Genomic DNA, 23,451 nt, shown 5'->3' on the forward strand with positions numbered 1-23,451 from the left:
GGACATGGCGAAATGGAGGCGATTTGTTTGTGTCCAACCCTTAAGGGATTAAAGCGTCTGGCAATAGATAGATAGATAGATAGATGACAGACAGGCAGATAGATAGATCGATAGATAGATAGAGAAAAAGAGATAGATGGATAACCAGATAGATAGATAAATAATTATGCAATATTCTCAGTCACGCGTCCCAGTAACAGGGAATATGGGCAAATGAAAGGTAATTCGTCTTCCTTTTTTATTCCGATACCAAGAACAAAGGGAAAGGCTTGACATTAATTTGAACCTCTGTCCAATTCACAATACCTTCATAGTCTCATTAGCGTGTCCCAGCAACAGAAAAATTACCAGAGCAAAAGCTAACCATTTTTTCTCCTATATCAGTACTCAGCAGTAAAAAAAAAAAAAAAAAAAAAAAAGTAGTTTATTTTCATCTTTCTTTCATAATTAATTCATAAGCTTTCCCACCCAAAACAAAAGCATATATCCTTTATATTATTTTCAATAACAAAAGGAGGATAAAAATATATATTAATTTTCATCTTTATTTCATACTTAATAATCTCGTTCGTTCATCCTAGCAATAGGCGACTTAAAAGCTGAGCTGTCTTCGTGTTTTTTCTTACCATAAACAAACACCTCATAATATCTCACCCTATGTCCAGCCACGGCAAAATGAGTTGGAACTAAAGATTCAGGTTTTGTCAGTATTACCAGAAGAAACGAAAGCCTTTTTTTTTTTTATACTTTATTTTTATTGGCTGGAAATCGCCATTCCCGCGTCCTATCCCCCCCCCCCAAAAAAAAAAAAATAATATCAGAGAGGTGTTTGTTAGTTGTACCCTTATTATCTCTGGCATTGTGTAGACGCATTTTCTCGTTCAGGTTGCCACAAGACGATTTTATTCAGCTGAGGGAAACTGCAGTAGTCAGAAGGCAGAAAACTATCACCATAATCCTGCTAGATATTCCCTTAGCTGAAGAAAGTGGTCTGGATTTAGTCTGAATAAAATGATCAGGTGTGTAAACAGGGACAACTGAGTGAAGACAAATGGAATAAATAAATGAAAAATAAATAGATAGCTACATAGATAGATTAATAAAGTGAAATAAAATACTATAATATTAAAAGTAAAATATTTCGTTTTTTCTTATCCCCCTAAATCTTAACACATAATTTGTCTTTTATTCTTTCTTTCCTCTGAGATTATGGATACTGACATCATTAACCCTTTCTAGGTCGGGACAACTCTAGCACTATCTCCCAGTTAATGCCAGGCGATGTAGTTCGACTAGAAGTGAGCCATTGTAGCCTGAATGTTGACAGAAACAAAGGAAAAATTTTTACTCACATTTTGTTTTATAATTGGCTCATAATCTCGTTTCACACTTAACCCGAAATGAAATTAACAACACACACACACACACACACACACACACACACACACACACACACACACACACACACACACACACACACACACACACACACACACACACACACACACACACACACACACACACACACACACACACACTAATCGGTATTGCGGAAGAGGGTTAAGGCATGGGGAGGGGGGGATGCAAGAGGATGTGTGACAAGAAATGACTTTAATGGAGTTTATGATTGCCGTGTAATAGCACTTGGTGAGGTACGGTGGAGTTTATAATTGATGCACTTTGTTTTAATTTATTCACAGCACCGGGGGACAGCAATTGGCGTTCGTGCGTGTGTGTGTGCATGTGAGAGAGAGAGAGAAAGAGAGAAACTTGATTTTTTCATGAGTGTTTTATCGTCTTTAATTTGTTTAGTGTGATCCAGTGAACATAACGTATATTTTATTGATTTCCTAGTTTATATTTTATAAAATATCTTCAGGGGGTTTCGTTACGCGCGCGCGTGCGTGTGTGTGTGTGTGTGTGTGTGTGTGTGTGTGTGTGTGTGTGTGTGTGTGTGTGTGTGATATTCTTTTCACGTTCCAGTGTTTATTTAGTGTATTTCTTTTTAATTTCCCTACCCAGATCGTTTGTTTGCTGATAGTTTGTGTTAGTTAGCGTTTATTCTGACTCTCAGTATCCTCGTTCATTATGCTTCCTTACTGCTGTTAGCCTCAACACTCCTCTGACATATCTACAACAGTATCCTTATGTTAGGCTTTACGTTTAGAATTAGAGGGACGCACAATTAACCCTTACAGTACGATGATCTATTGCATATTTCATTCTTGCTACTGAATACATGATTTTATGCAGCTTAAGAAAGACCTGAAGTACTGGAGAGAGAGAGAGAGAGAGAGAGAGAGAGAGAGAGAGAGAGAGAGAGAGAGAGAGAGAGAGAGAGAGAGAGATGGTAGCTATTTCCATCTCAGTGTGTCCCTTTCATGGCATTCTCACATCATCGTTGGCAATTGGAGAGGAAGAATCTGATCATTAACTTATTTATTTATTTATTTACTTATTCTCTTTTTTAAATTCATTCATGCCTTCTTGGGGGGGATACCGTAGACAAATTCGCATCGGTTACCGGCTTTAAGTTATATTGTTTTAGAGTGTAGTCGGATTTACACATAATAAGCCTTTTTGGATCTTATGATTGTCCACTCACGAAAATACTACTACTACTACTACGACTACTACTAATAATAATACCACCACACTACTACTACTTCTGTTACTACTATTACTCCTACTACTACTACTGCTACTGCTACTACTACTACTACTACTACTAAAACTAGTTATCTATCTACTTACTGAGTAGCCACAATAAGGAAGCTTCGCCATAACTATTGATGGTATATAGGGTATGAAATTTTGGTATCATAAACAAGTCTGTGACCTTTAAAAGTAGTTTAAGGTCATTCACACTTGAAACATTTACTTAGATTAGGCTAACCTAAGATAGCTTCTTGTGTAATATCAATACCTGAAGACAAAGTTGTGGAAGAACGCATGGGTACATTTTATGTTGGTCATAATAACTGGGTAACTGTATGCCTAACTGTAACCACATTCCTTTCAGACAGTAAGAGGGACAGCAGCAATATTCCTGTAAAGTTACAGCTTTACAGCTTTTGTGGTTTTCTCTGAAATGTGCGACAAAGAAAACACTGAGCAGATTTTAATTCGTTACTTTCCGCTAGGCTAAATGGCAAAATATTCAGCCAAAGTTCTCAGCAAACTGTTTTTTATCATAGGATTTTCAATCAAACAGCTGTAACTCAATCAGTTTATGACATTTCATTTTCACATACGCAACTTTTGCACCAAAAAGGAGAATATGACCTCTAAAAATAGGTCAAGGTCATATATATTTGGTATAAGTACTTGTACCAAATATATATGTACCAAATATATATATACAGGTACAAGTATATATATATATATATATATATATATATATATATATATATATATATATATATGTACCAAATATATATATACTTGTACCAAATATATATATACAGGATCTAAGAAAAAAAAAAGTGCAAAGAAAAATAATAATAATAATAATACGAAAACAATAAGTTCGCCATTTATATGGCGAAACTCTATAAATTACGATAATAATCTCCCCAACTAGTGTCCAGGGGGTTAACCTTTTCATTCCGGTGACGTAATTTCTAATGCATTCGTGCCACCTCCAGACGATTTTATTCAGCGAGGGAAACATCTTGTACAGAAGGGGTTGATTAAGGCTGTTCATAACACCCCCAGTTTGAACCGTCTCTCCCAAGCAGCAAAAAATCGTTAGTACACACACACACACACACACACACACACACACACACACACACACACACACACACACACACACACACAAACAGTAATACGTCATTGAACAGAAAGGGTTAAAAATTACGGAATAATCTGAAAATAATGTCTGAGGAAACTGACAACATATATTTATTTTCCTTTGTAACTTCTTTATTTGTCTTTATTTATTTAGCTTATTTTCACTTTATATATTTTCTTCTTTACTTGTTCAAGGCTCAGTACTTGGTCCGTCAGGGAATGGAAAGGGATTATGCGGGATTTGGTTATATATAATGTACAAGTAAATTTATTCTCTGTTTTTTTGGTGTTTTTGATATTTCTGAGTCGTACCCACCCCATCTGATACTGGGAAATTGGTAGAAAGACGACGACGACGACGACCACCACCTCCTCCAACTCCGTTAGCGGAGGTAATTGCTACTACTACTACTTTTATTATTACCTCCGCGAGCGAAACTGGAGGTTATGTTTTGATCCCTGTCTGACTGGTTTTCCACAAGATATCTCAGAAAGGTTATGATGGATTTCAGTGAAACTTTGTGGATATGTAACTCATGGACCAAGGAAGAATTGATTATTATTATCATTATCATTATTATTATTATTATTTATTTATTTTTTTTATTTTTTTTTATTTTTTTTTGGTGGTGGTGGTGATCTGAGTTCCAGTCCCTGTCCAGGGTTGGTTTTTGTTTGTTTGTCCACAAGATTTCTCAATCAGTTATTGATGGATTTCAGTGAAAGTTTGTGGATATGTGGGTCACGGGCCAGAGAAGAGTTGGTTAAATTTTGGTGGTAATCTGAGTTGTCTGGTATAGGCGCTGGCGGAGGTGTGTGCTCTGTGAGTGCGCTTAGCTTATTATTATTATTATTATTATTATATATTGTGTTTAAAAGTACTGTTATTTATTTCTTTATTTATCTTGTTTCAGCCATTGGGACTGCAGCATCAGGGCACACATCACGTAGGGGGTCTAAACTACATCAGCACAGTGAGCCTTCCTTCAGTCGGCATGAACACAGGCTGTCTGCGGGAGTGTGGTGGCCGCAGCGCAGGGACGTGTCAGGCAGGAGCACCCCGCTGGACGACCCTTACTCCCAGCCTGAGGGCCCCTACTTCCTGCCGCCCCCCGCCACGCAGGTCACCATCAGGGCGGGGCAGTCGGCCTCACTCACATGTATTGTCAAGAACCTCGGCAACAGACAGGTAAAAGAAAAAAAAACGATTAAATACGATAATTAAATAAAAAATATTGAAAACTTAATAAACGCTTATTGGATGAAACCTGCATTAGTTTTGATATTTGTTCATTTTTTATTGTGGCTGGCTCCTAACATAAATTCTTTGCTCTGATACTTTCCTAAAAATCATAAGATACGAATTCAGTACGATGGCAACATTAACGATATTCACCCTAGTTACCTCGTGAGTGTGTGTGTGTTGATTCGTCCACCTCCATAAAGAAGAGTGGACACGGAGCTAGAGAGATCTTTTATACGAACCCTCAGGCTCGATCAAGGAAAGGGGAGAGAAAATATTACCACTGTATTCCATGCCTGTTTCATTCGGCTAGTAAAAGAGAGGGGGAGGGATGAACAAGTGATCATGGATGGGAACTGGTCCAGAAGGAAAACGCCAGGATAAAAACTAAGTCTTTTGGTAAGGGTTGGTCTTTGAAAACCTCGGTGGAGCATCGGAGGTGCTGGAACTTCATGGCATCCACTATGATTGTTACGGAAATTATCTTCATTGCTGATCTGGCTGAGTGAAATCTTAAAAATTTTGGATTTTGACCGTTCCTTTTAGCTGTAAGCTGTTATCCCTTGACCAATTGTGACCACATTTAAATCCAGTCAGCAGTAGGTGGTGGCGACCATCATCCACTTACTAGATGTAGTGCTGCCTACATCTTCCTTAGCCTATATCATTCTTTTTCTGTGCCTGCCCTCCTCTCTTCCTATTTCTCCCATCTTTCTTGTCACTTCTTATTGCTTTTCTTTCCTTTACAGGTGGCTTTACATTGAGTGACAAGCCAAATGGTTTCCTGTAAGCAAGGAAGGGACGCAGACGTTATACGCGTAATAAAGCATTCAGATGCGTTTTACGGCTGGAAGCTCTTACCACAATGTATTTCAAATAATATTACTTGCATGGAAGGTTGTAGAGAAAAGAGACTGTTCTTTTTAATGCGTTTGATCGATTCTCCCCTTAAACGGCAACTTCTGATCTTTCTCTCTCTCTTTTTTACATTACACCAACCGCCAAACATCTCAAGTTCTCATGAGTAACATAAAACGAGAAAATGTGTTTAATTCATGCATTTCATTTCCTATCCTATACTGCACCTAACCCTGATCAGTCCCTCACCTGCCCCTGATTCATCCTACCCTAATCCGCCCCTCGTTTCCCCTGTCCCTAATTACTCTAAACAACCCCTCACCTACTCATGTCTTTGCCTCTAAACCCTTTACCATTATACCTCTCCCTATTCCTTCCCTAATCTACCTTTCAGCATTTGCCAGTCCAGTTAAACCTCTATGTACCTAATCTACCCTAATCAAGCTATGTCTACTTCCTCCTGCCCCTAATCAACCCTAATCAGATTAAGCTATGTCTACTACCACCTGCCCCTAATCTACCCAAATCAAGCTATATCTATCCCCACCTGCCTTCAATCTACCCTAATCAAGTTATACCTACCTTCGCCTGCCTCTAATCTACCCTAACCAAGCTATATCTATTTTCACCTAGCCCTGATCTACCCTAATCAAGCTATATCTACCTCATCCCCAATCTACTTCAAACTATATCTATCCCCGCCTTCTCCTAATCTACCCTAATCAATATATACCTACCCATCTCTTGTCCCTAATCTACCCTCACCTGCCCCTTAAATTGCAGGTACCTTGGATGTAAAGGAGGGACCGATACGTGTTCTTCTCTGGCGGGAACATCATAGCCCCTGATTCCCTACCCTTCCCAGCCCCTAATGTACCCTTTACCTACATCAAACAACCCTATTCAGCCTATCTGTACCCCTTACGTGTCTCTAGTTTACCGTAACATATCTTTTTATCTTCCCCCACCTACTCTTCATTTTTTCAGTCCAGTGATATCTACTTGCTTTTTTTTTCAGCTTCCTCTAGACGATGTTAGCCAGCTTCAAGGAGGGATGTAGCCTTCTTAAACCTTTTCATTAACAGGGATACTGCTGAAGTTGATAATATTGTCCATACTCTGTTAAGTCTAACTTGGCTCTACACAATGCTGCGGCTCAACATTCTTTCCGTAGCATTTCTGCATGACTGGCATTACATTCTAGTGCTAATATACTCCAACAACTCAGCACTCTTGAATGGAGAGATGGCAGTATTAGGCCAGGTTAGCGTAAGAAGAGTAAAGTGGTACTAAGAATGGATTATAACAGACTTCACAGTAATGAAGTTGATATATTTTAATCCCCCCCTCCTCACCTGGTATCAATCGACCCCCTAACTTACTCCCTAAAATGCAGGTGTCATGGATCAGGGGGCGAGACCTTCACGTGCTCAGCTCCGGGGAGAACACCTTCGCCTCCGACGCACGCATTAACGCCACGGGGGCGGGAGAGGCGTGGACGTTGACGCTCAGGTACACGCAGACGGAAGATGCAGGACGGTACGGGTGTCAAGTTAATACACAGCCGCCACTCCTTTCTTGGTACAACTTAACCGTCGTAGGTAAGTATTGCCAGAAGTGTTGGAAATGATTCAGTGCTTGTGACGGTAATGTTGGAAAGATTAGAAATGACCTGTTTCATAGTGGAAGTGTTACAATGGTACAACGAGGGGGATGGAAAGGCTGTATTGGTTTGGGGATGATGATGAAAGAATTGTAAATGTTGGCACTGATGTCAGGTTTACAATACAGCTGCCACTACTCCCATGGTAGAAATTGATCGTCGTGGATAAGTGTTGGATTATATATTGAGAAGGTTAGAATGAGAGGACGTTTGTAGTGGAAGCGTGAAAATGGCAGAGCAATTGTAACGGAAAGATTGGATTGGTTTGGGGTTGATGCTGAAAGTGGTGGAAAGGTTTTGTATTAGTGTCATGTTAATACATAGCCACCGCTCCTCTCATCGTACAACCTGACCGTTGGCAGGTGTTGGTGGAAATGCTGGAATGGTTGTAATGAGAGGCGTTGATGTTGGGAGTGTTGGAATGGTAAGAAATGAGTGAAGGAAGTGCTGTAATGGTAGGAAGTGAGTGATGGAAGTTTAGGAATATTAACAGAAGTGTTGGAAAGGTTGAAAGTTCGAAGTAAGGGAGAAAGAAGCTTTGGAATGGTAGGGGTTGGATGGTGGTTGTTCAGGAATGACAGCGAGTGGGTGGTGATAATACTGGAATAGTAGGGTGGATGATAAAAGGCTGGAATGGCAGGGAGTGACAGTCAGATTGATCAATAGGTAGACACGAGTAGACTGACAGATATACAAGTTAACAGCCTAAGTACAGGTGTAGATACAAGTAAACAGATGGACAGAAAGCAGAAATAATATGTGTATTGATAAATAGATAAACATTAGATATCGTAGGAAGACAGACAGACAAATAGAGAAGTACACTGTTAAGTAGGCTACCAGGCACTATTTAGAAGGAACTCTAAACAGTACAAGTAAACCTCAGGACATTATTCTACTCTGGTTTCAGTGACTGCTGCTGAGTGCCTTTTGTAATGGGGGGGAGTTTTGGCAAAAGAAGGCGCGTTATTATATACCTTTCATTTTATTTTTAACCTTATAAGACCTGCAGTTGATATTTAGAGGTAAATTTTCATCTCAAATTATAGCGAAAGCCGAGAAAGTGTAAGTAAAACATGAACCACGATGATAAAGTAGCAACATAAAAAAGCGAAATATCGGTAGACAGGTTAAACCCCTTCAATTCGAGGACGTAGCTTTTATTTTACTCTATCTCCAGACGATTTTATTTAGTTCTGGGGAGACTTCAAAGGGGAGGGGTTAGACAGTTCATTCATGAGGGGTTAGACAGAACATTAACTCCTTTACAACGACGGGGGTAACTAAAGCACAATTAAATAGTCAGGTAACGGCTAGAATGAAATAGAAAAGGCGTCCTTGGATTGAAGAAATTAAAATGAACCGTGTCGTACTCTGTCTATATTATCCCGGGTTTACGACGTCAAACTGTTGCATGACAGTCACATCGTTTAGGCCATTAATCATTCATCATATTGTCGTTTTATATTCGGGATTAAAACAGAACAGATAGATGAAAATAAATAGGCTACAGTTAAGGTTTCAGTGACATAAAGTATCATGCTCAAGTTTGTCCATCTTTACTTGGAGATATTTATTCTTTTCCAGCTAATTACTCGCACGTAAATGGCAGAACAAGACCATACCACGCCTCTACGTCCTTTTCTTGGTACTTTTTCGTGACTAGCATCGCATTCTAGCGTCAGTCTCTTGTTACGGCTAGGCATTCGAGACTGAGAGATGGTAGTTTTAGGCCAAGTTAAAGTGGATGGATTATAACGTTGTGGTGTTGTGTTACCGTCATTAATGCTATGTGATTTTGGCTTTTCATACATGAATCTCAATGTGTTCAATCCACGCCACTGCCCTGGAGTACCCTTCACACCATCATATTAACTCTCTCTCTCTCTCTCTCTCTCTCTCTCTCTCTCACACACACACACACACACACATATATGAAAGTTTGTAGTCATGCTTTCAAAATTCCACTGATGGATGGATGGATTTAGTCTGATTTTCCCGCCAGAATACCGCTTCATTACTTCCATCCTCCACACTTTTCATCCAATGGCCTCCCCTCAACTTTTCACTCCCGCTATTTTATTCAGAACTTTGCATTTCCTTTGACCAGTTTATAATCCTTTCATGTACTAATACCCTTTTCTTGTTGATCCTGTACCGGTGCTTATTTATTTACATATTTACTTGTTTCAGTTTATTTGGCCTGTTTGTCGACGAACTGACTCTTTACCTGACAGGTGTATAGGAAACGCGCCTGTAAAGAAAAAAAAAACGTGTATGGTCAGGCCGATAGGATATGTGTGTGTGTGTATGTTTGTGTGTGTGTTATTCTGGATACGCGAGTTGAGTTTCAAGGCTATTTCACTGGAATAGCTCTTGATGATACTTTCACTTTCGTACCTCCTTTTTGTTTTGAGGACCGCATCTAACTCCGTAGTTGGGGAAAAATGTCATGATAATGATGACGACAGTGATGATGACGATGATGATTTCTGTAGTATTACCACATGTATCGCGGACGATCATCCTTCTCGCTGCTTGTTAGGCCCTATTCACACTATACAATAGGGTCGGTCAGTGGCCAGTCAAGTGACGGTCTCGCTCCAGTCAAATACCTTTTGATGGATTGTCACTAGAGCCTGAGCGGACCTTGACTTGGCCTTGATTGCCAGTATGGAGGCTCGCATTTAAACGTAGGTAGTAATATTTGACCAGACTGCGAGTGACTGAACTAAACAATGTCAAATAATTAAATGTTAAACGACAATGATAAATACACAGTTCATTGATTACTGGCTGTCAGCGCGAATTAGAGCAATGTGTCAGCTACCCTCCAGGGCAACGGTACCGTGTGGACAAAATGAACAGATTTATGTGCGAATAACCAAAACCACACAACATTTATGACGCTGACACAATGTTGCCAGCAGTAGAGTTTATGTGGCTGTAACAACTGGACGGTAGATATATATATATATATATTTTTCGTGCTAATACAAAGACTAGAACATCTGACGACTTGTAAAGGTTTTCTAATTAATATTTTCTTTGTCGCGCTGCTATGTATGACGTCGTAGATCGGGGAACGTGTGGACGGGCGAGAATGCAAATGTGGGATTCTAAGTACACAATAGATCATTTTCATGTGACTGCCTTACCAGTGTTTCATATTTTATTCATTACTTTTCTTCAGATTTCATTATAATTCAAGTAGAAAAAGGATTTGAATAATGAATGTAGGCTGCACGAGGGTCGATGAGGTAAACATTTTTTTTTTTTAGTCGAGTTAGTACTGTAAAACGTCGTAGTGGTGGAGGCTGGTAGGGATCTTTGGTGATGACAGTTTAGGTTATTTTGGTAGAAAAATTATACGTAGTAATGAAAAGGACATGGGGACAGCTAAGATGATGTTACAGGTGATCAGGGAAGGGTTATAAATAGAAGTGATAAAGCTGTAGGTGATGGTAGAAGACTTGCAGATGGTAAGGGGCAATATGTAGTATGTGTCACAGGTGGAATTGCTGAGAGAAGAGTTTAGGTGGCAGTGAAAAAGTTGTAGATATGTTACAAGTCTTGTCGGCGGTGTGGAAATGTGTGTACCTGAAGTAGCGCGCGCGCACACACACACACACACACACACACACACACACACACACACACACACACACACACACACACACACACACACACACACACACACACACACACACACACACACACACACACACACACACACACACACACACACACACACACACACACACACACACACACACACACACACACACACACACACACACACACACACACACACACACAGTTGCTATAATTATAATCCTTTGGTCATGGTTTGTGAGGTTGTGAATGTAAGCTATATACATCGTGACTCGAAGGCTGAGCAAGAGCTTGGAGGCAGGTGAGGGATTAAACTTGTTATACACAGAACTACCTTGGCATATTTTTCAGGCTTATACTTAGGAGGAGGAGGAGGATGTGTGTGTGTGTGTGTGTGTGTGTGTGTGTGTGTGTGTGTGTGTGTACTTGCTTACGCACATATTATCATACATAGAACTGAAGCCAGCTCTTTGGCTTCGAAGCCGAAGCCCTTCAGAAGTCATGAAGCCGAAGCCGAAGCCGGGACCTTAAAACCATGGCTTCATAAAGCCGAAGCCGAAGCCAGCTTCTGCCCCATGTCTGATATGTATACATTTGGATTTATACACACGTCACACACTTCATAAAATTCACTTCCAAAGACTAATTCAGAATATTACAACTAAAACTGTGTTTCCTGATGGGATGACAGGCACACACAACATTCCCCCCATTAAGTTTATGGATTAATGCATCAAATAAATGCAGTGGTTTGTGTGGTGTGCTCAGATTACCGTACACTGATTTGTATATATTTTTACATTAATTGATGTTGCTTTTAATAGTGAAACTTGTACGAAGTACTGTGGATTGTGTACTTCGTCAAATAATTACTAGTGAGTATGTACATGACTACAAAGTGTATTGATTTAATTCATCATTAATTAATATAGTAGAGAGTAGTGAACTTTAAAGTGCGGCAATTTATTTCAACATTAATTCCGCTTGTACTGAATCAGTTACAGTACTGTGTGATTCATTTGTTCATTACATGTACTGCAATTTTTGTGTATTTATGTAATGTACGTACAAGAGTCGTATTCTGAGTGGTTTTGGAGATTTCGTGATACCTCTTCCTTAGTGATTTTTTTTTTTTTCATTACACCTTAGGATCCTTCTGTGTGCAGCTGATGCAGCCTAACCTTTATAAAACTGATAGTGATAACATCCTAGAAAATGTTAAGGTATGATATGCAAAACAAATAGCTTGGAAGAGGTGCAACGAAGCCTATACTGCCTTTTTAGAGTACAGCCCTAACTCCATTATCCCTTTTGCTGTAGAGGGTTAAGTTCTAGTTCGATTAACCCCTTCACTTCGATTATGAAATTTATAGTTTATTGTTGCCAACTCCGACCGGTTTTATTTAGCGTAAATGAGAAATTATTCGAACAGACACAGCCTTTATTAAATCCTTCACAGCTAGAGCGCTATCCTCAGCTGAATAAAATCGTCTGGTAGCAACAAGACTGCAATATAAATATGTACTTGAAGTGAAGTGACTAACTGGTTCGAATTCATGCTTACCAACTGAAGTAAGCTTTGAATTATTGACCCACTTACATATAGTAGCCTTTCTAAGTAGAGCAATCATTTATTCACTTAAATATTCAGTCATTAATTAGTCCCTTGTTAAAATCAAGACCTTTTACTCAGATGGTTATTTTTTAATTTTGTTTATTGATTCTAGATTATTTTATTTAGCTTTGGGGACACGTCTTATGGTGAAGGGGTTACTTAATGCTATGTCTAACCCCTCAAACCATCACATCTTCCTCAAAGTTGAATATAGCCTATTTGTGTAGTAGAAGCAGGAATAGAATATAAAAGACATCATCTGACTGGAAGCATCAGAGGTTCACAACACCATTCCGAAGCGAAGGGAACCGAACCAACTCTCAAAGCATCGCCGGAAGTTGTGGATCTTTGTTGATAGTTGAGCATCATGGAGGGTGGTGCCATGTTGCTGCCCTGCGGTCGTTTGTAACTTTGTGTGCGTTCAGACCGTGTGTTTGTGTATGTATCCCTTCATGTGTATCCCCATGTGTATCTGTTCTTGTATATATTCTTCCCACGTGTACGTCATCCACATGCCATGTACAACATCTCCATGTGTATCGTCATGTGTATCTGTTCTTGTATACACTTTTCCCACATGTACGTCATCCACATGCCATGTACAACCTCTCCATGTGTAAACTCACCACTTGTGTACGTGCCCTGTGTATGCGCCTTCCACATATGTACTGTACATCCTCATCAGGTGTATGCTCTATTCATGTGTACCTCATACCCTTGTATACACCCACTCCACGTGAACGCCTTCTCCGTATATATATATATATATATATATATTCCTATCCCACATGTACACGCAGTTCACGTGCTCATCCAGCTATGTGCACATCCTGATGATGTATACTTGCACGTGCAGAGGTACGTGCGAGCATCGAGGGAGGAGGTGGGACGAGGTACGTGCAGGCGGGCAGCACCGTGACTCTCAAATGCGTCGTTAGGGAGCAGCTTCTCATACCAGGTCAGTACACACTTTATTTTTATTTGAGTGTGTGTGTGTGTGTGTGTGTGTGTGTGTGTGTGTGTGTGTGTGTGTGTGTGTGTGTGTGTGTACTTTTGTTTGTATGCATGTTTATGTGTTTATGTTTGTGTTTTTGTGAGTGTTAAGGGAATAACTCGTACCAGAAAAGTAATTGTTACATTTTTATGCCTTAACTTTTATTTATTTATTTATTTTTTTGCTGAGTGACAATAAGGTTATCTCGATGATGATGATGATGATGATGATGATGATGATAGTGTAGGCAATGAGGTTACGAAGATACTGATGATGTGCTGTTGAGTTGGGACTAAGATGTTGATGGTGATTATGATAGTGACGATGATGATGAGGTGGTGTCTGCCTGGGATGTTACTATAGGTGGATGATTATGTTTATGGGTGTTGGTGATGGTGATGCTGGTGATGATGATGATGATGGCGATGGTGTGGTGGTGATAGGGATGAGATGGCGGTGATGGTGATTATATAGTGGTGATAGGGATGAGATGGTGGTGATGGCGATGTTATGTTGGTGATACGAATGAGATGATGATGTGATGATGATGGGTATGATGATGGCGATGCCCCTGGTTGTGATGTTTATTCTGATGATGATGGTGATGGTGTTTATACGATTATTATACTTTGTATCTGGGTATGATGTAGGGTAATGATGATGATGATGATGATGATGATGACGATGATGATGATCTATTATTGTCAGGAGTTAAAAAAAAGGGCCTAGATGATAATGATGATGATGTTCAGTTTTCTTATCATCCTTTGAAATTTTATCTTCGTTTTGGTATTCAGCATTTTGATTTGTGATAACTTTGTTCGGATGTTTTTACTTTAGTGTTCTATAGTTTTATATGTGCTTTTATTTATGTGTGTGTGTGTGTGTGTGTGTGTGTGTGTGTGTGTGTGTTTTCGTCAGGGAGCAGTTTCTCATACTTGTTCTGAAGTAAACTTTCTTTTTCTTCTTTTTCTCTCTACTTTTTGTGTTTTGTCAAAGTTTATGAGAGTGAGACATGCTTACTTTGCGTTGTTGTTGCTGTTCGTCGTCGTCGTCTTCCTGTCTCATATATTATTATTATTATTATTATTATTATTATCATTATTATTATTATTATTATTATTATTATTATTATTATTATCATTATTATTATTATTATTATTATTATTATCATTTCATATTAAGCTATAAACTCTCTTTATGTGGTTAATAATTTCATCTGTTATACTCTCTGTAAAAAAGGAGATTAAGACTAAGAATAATATATTCCCATTATCCCAAAGGCAAATTATATTTCATGCATTGGATTTCGTCTGTGTCAAGTAACAATACAGTCCTGACAAGTGTGATGCTTTCCCCTCCGGTGTTATCTGTATGTGTGTGTGTGTGTGTGTGTGTGTGTGTGTGTGTGTGTGTGTGTGTGTGTGTGTGTGTGTGTGTGTGTGTAGGTAGGTAAGTAGGGCTAGATCCAGCACACTGGAAAATGGAGGACCTGATTCTTAATGGATTTGACATAAGTTTTAAATGATGCTAACTCGCCACCAAGTTCCTCAAAATTAGTTACGATATTGCCCTTTGCATTGGTATGTTTATTATATATATATATATATATATATATATATATATATATATATATATATATATATATATATATATATATATATATATATAATTGTGTGTAGTGTATGTATATATTTTGGTAAAACAGTCTTTTATTGTAAAGAACACTGGTCTGCTGAAAGTTTACGTCCTATGTATGTATGTAAACTAACGATTCAACAGAAAGTTCCTGCACACTTGAAGCGAGAAGCTGTAACAGCCTGATTGTATGTATCCCGGATTTACTGGCCAGTACTTCTCCCCCACGCCCCTAGATGGCAGCATTATCGTGCATCCTCACGTTAGGACATGGAGAGAGCACCAGTTCCCAATCTCTTTACGGTGGAAATAAAATGACAGTAAACTTTTGCTGTCATGGTATCTGATTTTTCTTTGGGTGTTAGGAAGTATAACAGTGTCAGTGTCACTTGCCTTTCGTGCTAGGAGATAAAGAAATAGAGGATGAACATTTTCCATTATTAGATATACATTAACATACTTTTTTTTGTTTTCGTTATATTTTTCTCTTAAATATTCACTTAAATCTGATGGAAAAGTTTGGTAGGTGCACGTGTGACGACAAATATATTTACAAATGATCCTTTACGCAACTTGATCTTCAAAGTATATGAAATACGGCCAGAGGAGTTTCTCTAAGGTATTTATAAGCGTATAGCGGTAATAAAAATACCTACGAGAAACCCTGGCCTTTAAAACGATTAACTGTGCCATCATTCTGCCTTATCTGTCAATCTGTATCCGTCTGTCTATATAACTATCTAAATATCTGGTATCTATCTATCTATCTATTTAAAGATATGAGAGAGAGAGAGAGAGAGAGAGAGAGAGAGAGAGAGAGAGAGAGACAGACAGACAGACAGACAGACAGAGAGAATTATTACTCTGGTACTGAAAGTAATGTAGAATACTCATCATCGTCATCATCATCATCATTATCATTCTCATAATACCAATATTCGTAAATTTAGTCGTGAAGCACATCTTACACTTAGTTATCCCACGTGCGTGTACAGTTTGTGTTGGTGAATAGGATGTAGTGGCAAACTGGAGAATATCCCTATTATGCTCTTGTGGGTGGCAATGGTAGTTCTCTCGTTCTCGTATGTATTTCTTTCTTGTATCAGAAACCTGCCTCACTCCATTTTCAGATTTAAAAAAAAGCATGATGATGATAATAAAAATGATGACTGTAAAATGCTGGTAAAAAGACAGCGAATTAAATAGCTGCCGAACAATACTTCAGACTGTCAATATAATTTTCTCATTTTTCTTTTCTCAGAAGCAAACAAACAACAGAGTATATTAAATGGTGTGTCTCACCCTTTATATTAACAGAAACCAAAAGTCCTTTATGACGTTATTATTTATGTATCTGTTAGTTTGTATTGTCTAGAAGAGAGATTCCTTGTTAGTTTAGTGACGAGATACGTGTTCTGTACAAACGAACCTGTTCATATTTCTCTCTCTCTCTCTCTCTCACTTGTTTATCTACACATCTGTAACTAGTTATCCATTTATTCATCCATCATCCTACCGATCTGTCTATAGTACTGTATCTGTCTCAGTCTCTATCTGTTTATCTGTCTGTCCACATCCATCCACATCTGTCTATCCACCTGCCTGCTTATCCATCCATCCATCCATCCATCCAGATCACTCACAGAGCAATATTCACCGTCAATCATTTGCCAACACTAGAAGGGACACTGTAATTTTAGCATCAGAATCCCATTAATATATTTCAGTAATTAATTGGACATGTGCTGAAATAGAGAGGCTTATTTGTATCAGCAATGAAATCCTTAATGGTTCCAGCCATTAGTGAGAGAGAGAGAGAGAGAGAGAGAGTGGGGGGGGGGTATCCAGGTATGTGACTGGGAGGCTGAAATTGAGAAGTAAACAGGGTAAAGAAGATAGCTCTTATTAAAAAAGTTTTCGAATTGGAGACATTAAATTTAACCCTTACACTAGCTTTGACCCAGGCAAAAAACGCTCGGGTCAAAGGTAGGCTCCGCATCAGTAATATGCAAGTAATTTCTTTGGGCAAGTCCTTTTGTGTATTTAAACCTTAGTGTATGAAAGTAAGGTAGTTATGGTTAATACAAATCAAACAACCATCACCATCATGGCTGCCACCTTCACCACCACCTTCACCACCACCTCCACCAAAGCTACTACCACAACCATCATCACAACTACCATCGACACCACCATCACCAAAACTACCAACCATTTTCTGCTGAATGAAGTCGTCTCTTCGTAACATCAGTGAAGTAAGAGAAATCTGACCGAAGATGCGCAACCTTCGCCGTGTGTGTGTGTGTGTGTGTGTGTGTGTGTGTGTGTGTGTGTGTGTGTGTGTACCCCTACCCTTAACCACGAATATATATTAATCATCGTCGGCCGCTGAGGTGACGTCACGCCTGTCGACGCCGGGCTGCGGACGTGTGTTGAAGAAGGGGTGAAAAAAAAAAAAACTCTAAAACCCCTCAAAGTGAATAGTGTTTGACGAATTTTTGCATGCGACGTTTTTTGGCACATCGGAAGTGTGTACATATCTTGTGGAATACGACTGTGTGGGAGCAGCTGGAGGCATCTCTCTCTCTCTCTCTCTCTCTCTCTCTCTCTCTCTCTCTCTCTCTCTCTCTCTCTCTCTCTCTCTCCACGACAGAAATATGTAATACTTTACGCTTTACGCGCTTCAATGTGAGAGATATTCCATGATTTGAAAAAATAGTCTTTGAGAGAAAAATAAATAAGTAAACAGATAAATAAATAAATGCCTTAGGATGGGAAAGGAGGTCCGGATGATGATGATGATGATGAACAGAAAAGGAAATGTGCAGTTTCCTTCTGTATATTCAGGAAAAACATGGAAGTTGTATACCCATTATTGTGATATACGTGTTGATTTGAAAGACTTACAAAACGTAATGTAGTAGTAGTAGTAGCTAGCGAATGAGAGTCCATTCTATAACATGTGGTAAGATATCAAAGTGATCTCTGCCCTCCTTCCCCTATTTTGTTTAATAAATTTTGGAGGAGGTCTGAGTCTCCCTAAAAGAAATGGTGAAAAACTTTATAAAGTGGAAGGCATTATCAAGGAATCAGACAAAATGAACTGGGAAGTTTCGTTGAAATGTATGTGCTCACTTTCCGCTTTTTCTAGTCGTGTTTATTTTCGGGAGGGAAGCTGACCCCCCTGGAATAATTTTGGGTCATGCTTTCCAGATATTGCATTAAGGATGAGCGTCCATCGTGCAAAACGTGCAGAGATATCAAAGTCATACCTGCCCTCCTTTCACTATTTTTGGGACTTTTTAATTTGGTGAGGTGACTGACCCAAGGCAACCTAGAGGCCTGAGTCTCGCTTTAGTGGCGTCACGGGAGCGAGTGAACGGCTTCCGGCTAACCACTCTCATTCTTCTTTGCTTGCCATATACCTGTACCACAGTTATCAGTTTCACATCATTCTGTTATCCCCTGGTACCATTGGTCCATCTCACATAATACTGCCATCTTCTGGTGTAAGTAGAACTCATAATAACTTTCAAATATATACATTCCATTTATATGTTGATAATTATATAATAACCTGGAAAACTGGAATGAACACACACACACACACACACACACACACACACACACACACACACACACACACACACACACACACACACACACACACACACACACACACACAAAGCTGAATCTGGCGCAACAGTATAAGGCGAGTTGCCTTCCATCCATCCACCCATCCACAGCCAAACGCCATAATCCCTTAGGGAGTGGCCCTTTGTCCTTGAGTTAGTTGTTTTGCGGGGAGGGGGAGTAACCCTCCGCCAACGCACTTGTTGACACGTAGGAAACATGGTATTTGATCGTATTATAGTTACCACCCAGCGTGGCTTACGGGAAACAATTTGGCTTGTCACTCAATGTAAAACCACCTGAAAAGGAAAGAAGAGTAATAAAAAATGTCAGGAAAGTTGGAAGAGATAGGAAGAGAGGAGGGCAAACACAGAAAACATGAGGTGAGTGGATGATGGTCATCATGCGACTTGTTGAGAATCGTAATTCGTGCTTCGCAGAGTTCAGTAATAAATAAAAGACGTCATCGTACTGAGGGACTCATGGAGGAATATTAACAATACTTAGGAAATATATAAAATAATCAGTAAATTATAAAACTGACTGCATGGTATATTGTAAAAAACTATGTCCATAATACAGCAAGGGGGTATACTATCAAGAAGAATAATATGAAAAGCCTGAGTATGATAATTATACGGAGAAGAAACACAAAGTAGTGAGTGTGAGAATGAGGTGGATCGGTGGGTGGGCTGCTCACTACCTCACCCTCACCGCACAGAATTATTAAATGAACTACACGCACATGCACGCAGGGACGCCCACACACGCACAGACACTCTCTCTCTCTCTCTCTCTCTCTCTCTCTCTCTCTCTCTCTCTCTCTCATACACACACACACACACACACACACGACGGACATTTATGGAAGGCCAATCGGTTGCATCAGTAAACACTGCATTTTGCAGAGTGCAGTCTAGAACGATGCAGAGGCAGGGAAAATACTGTCAGCATTAGCCTCAGAAATTATCGTAAAAAGAGAAAAGAAAAATAATTGGGGCTCGCCTTCTCTATTGCGATTAACGTACGAAACACACGGCATTTATTTTACTGTCTCGGTAAACAAGCCCTTTACATGTCACAAGTGCCGAGCTATAGAGAGTTTGTTGTGATATGACAAAGCTGCTTAACCTCTTTCAGTTCAGTTGACGGCCAAGTGTAGTCAGACTGGAGACTAAAAGTAAGACTCATTGCATTTCATGCAGCCACGACAGTATATTTATATTTTGGGATTGGTCCAGTTCCATCAGTGAAATCAGACCTACTATCGTACAGCAAGATTCTATCCTTGGGAACTCCGCTTCAGTATTATTGATTTAGCAAGATTGCGTGAACCTTTTCAGCCCAGTGGCATCTCTTTCTTATATATCTTGTCACATTCACGCAATTTTATTAAACTCTGCAGAAACCACTTTTAGCAACAAATATGCTGGGGCAAAGAGACCCTGGCCAGAGATCTCGTGGATGGACCATTCAGGCCACTGCAGGGCCATTAATGTCCCATTAGGTTCAATTCAGTAAGTATAGAGCCTTTCAGGTAACTTTGAATCCACTTCCACCCTTTCACTACACACAGGCTGGTATTCTCGTGGGGTTAGAACATTTTTTAACACGTCTTCCTAGGCAATTAATTTTATCTTTATTTTTACACCTTTTCTCTTGTGTGTTTTTGCTGCCTTTTAGTATTGACATAGTTTCTGTAAATACCAGCAGCCAAAGAACGTTAGCGTGTCAGTTGCAGAAATAAACTAGCAGGGAAGAGGTGCTAAAGAGCCACCTAAAACGACGAGTATACGGACCATGGAGTCTGATTAGGTTACTTCAAACCCACTTTCATCCGTCCACGGCCATTCAAGTTAAATCCTGTTCTCTGGATGCAATTTTTTTTTTTTTTTTTTTTTTTTTTTTTTAATGCGAGAAAGAAGAGAAACGTGTCGCTCCCATACATCTAGCGTCTTGTGACGCAGGAGGTATGAATAACATACTGCTGCAATAAAACCTAGCTGCATTTGCTACAGACAAAAATATCCTTAATATCAATTACACGTCTAACTGCCAACACCACTTAAAAAATTTTCATCAACATTTGCGTACAGGCAGAGGAGGTCGAGTTGTTTACAGAGAGAACGGGGATTTTATGTGAAGCCAGGCGAGTCCCCCCTCCAATGCTCTTAGGTGTTTTTATGCTGCTGTCGACTTGCCTGCTCATGGTGGTGGAGGCAGGATGGGGGTCAGCCGGCAGGGACTACATTTACAAACAGATTTATGGTCAGTTTCCTGTCAGTGTTTCGACTTCTGAAAGAACAACAGACGTGTGAAAGTTTTCCATCCTCCTTTCCATGTCCTTCCCACAAAAGCAACCTCAGAATGTTATGACTTCTCATCTAATCTAAGTGTAGCTGAAAGGAAATATTAGAGCTAACCTGGAGAGAATTAATTGTCACGATATTAACACTGACGCTCCTACACTCACTCTTAGCTAAATAAAAATCACCCAATATCAACTGGAACAAAATATCAGTTGTACTACAGTTGTCTCTATCTTGCGAGAGTAAAGATCCCTTGCAAATACGACCATGTGGCTGCAGTGGGGTGAAGGGAAGGGAAGGCAGGGGCGACGACTGCCTCCCCCCTGGCCAGCTCGCACGGACACGGTACCAGATCCCCTTTTAATCTCTGCCTGGGCCTGCTGCGAAATGGAATATCGTGCGTTGATGTAAATATAGAAGAGAGAGTAATGGTTGGCTGACTGGCTGTAACTGAGAGAGAGAGAGAGAGAGAGAGAGAGAGAGAGAGAGCTGGTATGAATAGGAGACGTTAGTTAAGTCCGGTCGTATGTTTCCGTGTCTCTAGTCGTGTGTGTGCGTATATTTTTTAAATTGTGTGCGTTCGCCCGTACGTTTACATATTCTGTACTTGGGTGTGTTCACATGTAGCTATTTCTCCCGATCTGTGTGTTCGTGTGTTTGTGCAGTTATTCCTCTCTAACCCATCTCTGTAACTTTTGTCATAGTATTCGCATTTTATATGTATTAAGCTTTCTATATAAGTTCCTTTGTGTTTTTGTGTAAATCTGTTTTTAGTATCATCATTACACTTGCCATCTGTATTTGTTTGTTGTGTGACGCCATGGAACATTCATAAGTCTGATATCATGAAGGAAAAGACCACCACACAAATACTGAAGGCCAGTTTATTTTATTATTTAGCTTTATTATTTTATTTATTTATTTTTGCGATGCACCAAGATCAGATGTGTTTGTACGTCGTTGTTGACTGTGAATTGCAATATGCCATGAAGGCCTAAAACATTCACCTTAACCCTGCCAGTGTTGTGGGTGAATATGGGTTTTGTATTCAGACCAGCCACAGAGGATTTTATTCAACAGAGAAGAATCCAGTCGTTCAAGGACTTCAAAATCGGTATATCTCGAGTAACCCAGAGGCGTTTCATAAGTGGCCATTAAAATCTGCCGGTATGCCTACTTTTTTTCATTTTTCACAATGTTGGTGCGCATCCCGAAATCTTTGCCAACTTGACCGCCACGAGCAGATTCCCGAGCAGTTTATCCCATCAGACTTGCAGTTCTCAGTTCCAGCCCAGGCCAGCGTAATATAAGAGTCGTTTGCCTTTTATTTTCACCTCATTTTTTATTTTTCTCTTTCGTTTTCCTTTCACCCACTTTACTACCGACTCCAGTGTATACCCTTAGTCAGTCCTCCAACTTTTGTTACACTTTTTGCTCCCATTTAATGAAGTTCTCAGGCTAGCTGGTACTATAAACTTAGGTAAAGAAATTGAGAGGTACAGTATCGATGTACATATACAGTACTACAGTGTATACCCTCGTGTTAAAGTCAATTAATTTTCAAGACATAGTTGTAACTTTAGGTAAGAAAGATCTAGATGGAACTTTCATACGACAGTACTGAAGTTATGCTTAAATAAGTATAAGTTTGATATAAATTACCCATCTGAGTATTGCAGCACTGTCAGACTAGCCGTAAAATAGATTTACATTCTCATTTTGTTATTCCTGGCGGTGTTTTGTCCTGTAACTTTATTTACCTATAACCAAACATCATAATCGCGAAAATCGGCCAGAAACGAATCACCTCCATATCACCCTGTCGTCTACTCTGTCTCAAACACATCACCCTCATTATCACTCATATATCTCTTCGCCATAGCTCTCCATCTCATCCTCTGCACTCTCCGTATCACCTCAAAGTAATTCTCCTACCTCTTTCATCCACTTGAATAAGTTACATTGACACTCAGGAAGCCTCAGACATATATTGTAAATTCTCAGGCTTTGTGCTTTTGGTATAACTTCTCAGTATGAGTAAATGTGGAACTTTGAATTTACACACAATAAAATCCACATATTTTTCTT

The 23,451-nt window shown here is 39.5% G+C and overlaps 1 protein-coding gene across 1 annotated transcript in view; it reads left to right on the plus strand.

Moving 5' to 3' along the window:
• LOC145414193 (uncharacterized) overlaps positions 1-23,451 on the plus strand; it is a 51,138-nt gene that overhangs the window by 21,953 nt on the left and 5,734 nt on the right. Inside the window, exons 3-5 of the mRNA XM_080283769.1 lie at positions 4,710-4,984; positions 7,293-7,497; positions 13,646-13,747. Of these exons, the coding sequence (XP_080139895.1) occupies positions 4,710-4,984; positions 7,293-7,497; positions 13,646-13,747 (582 nt within the window). The remainder of the gene's footprint in view (positions 1-4,709; positions 4,985-7,292; positions 7,498-13,645; positions 13,748-23,451) is intronic.

This window comes from Coenobita brevimanus, chromosome 98 (assembly GCF_032717465.1).
Source record: "Coenobita brevimanus isolate Jiangsu-jjx chromosome 98, ASM3271746v2, whole genome shotgun sequence".
Taxonomy (NCBI): Eukaryota; Metazoa; Arthropoda; class Malacostraca; order Decapoda; family Coenobitidae; genus Coenobita; species Coenobita brevimanus.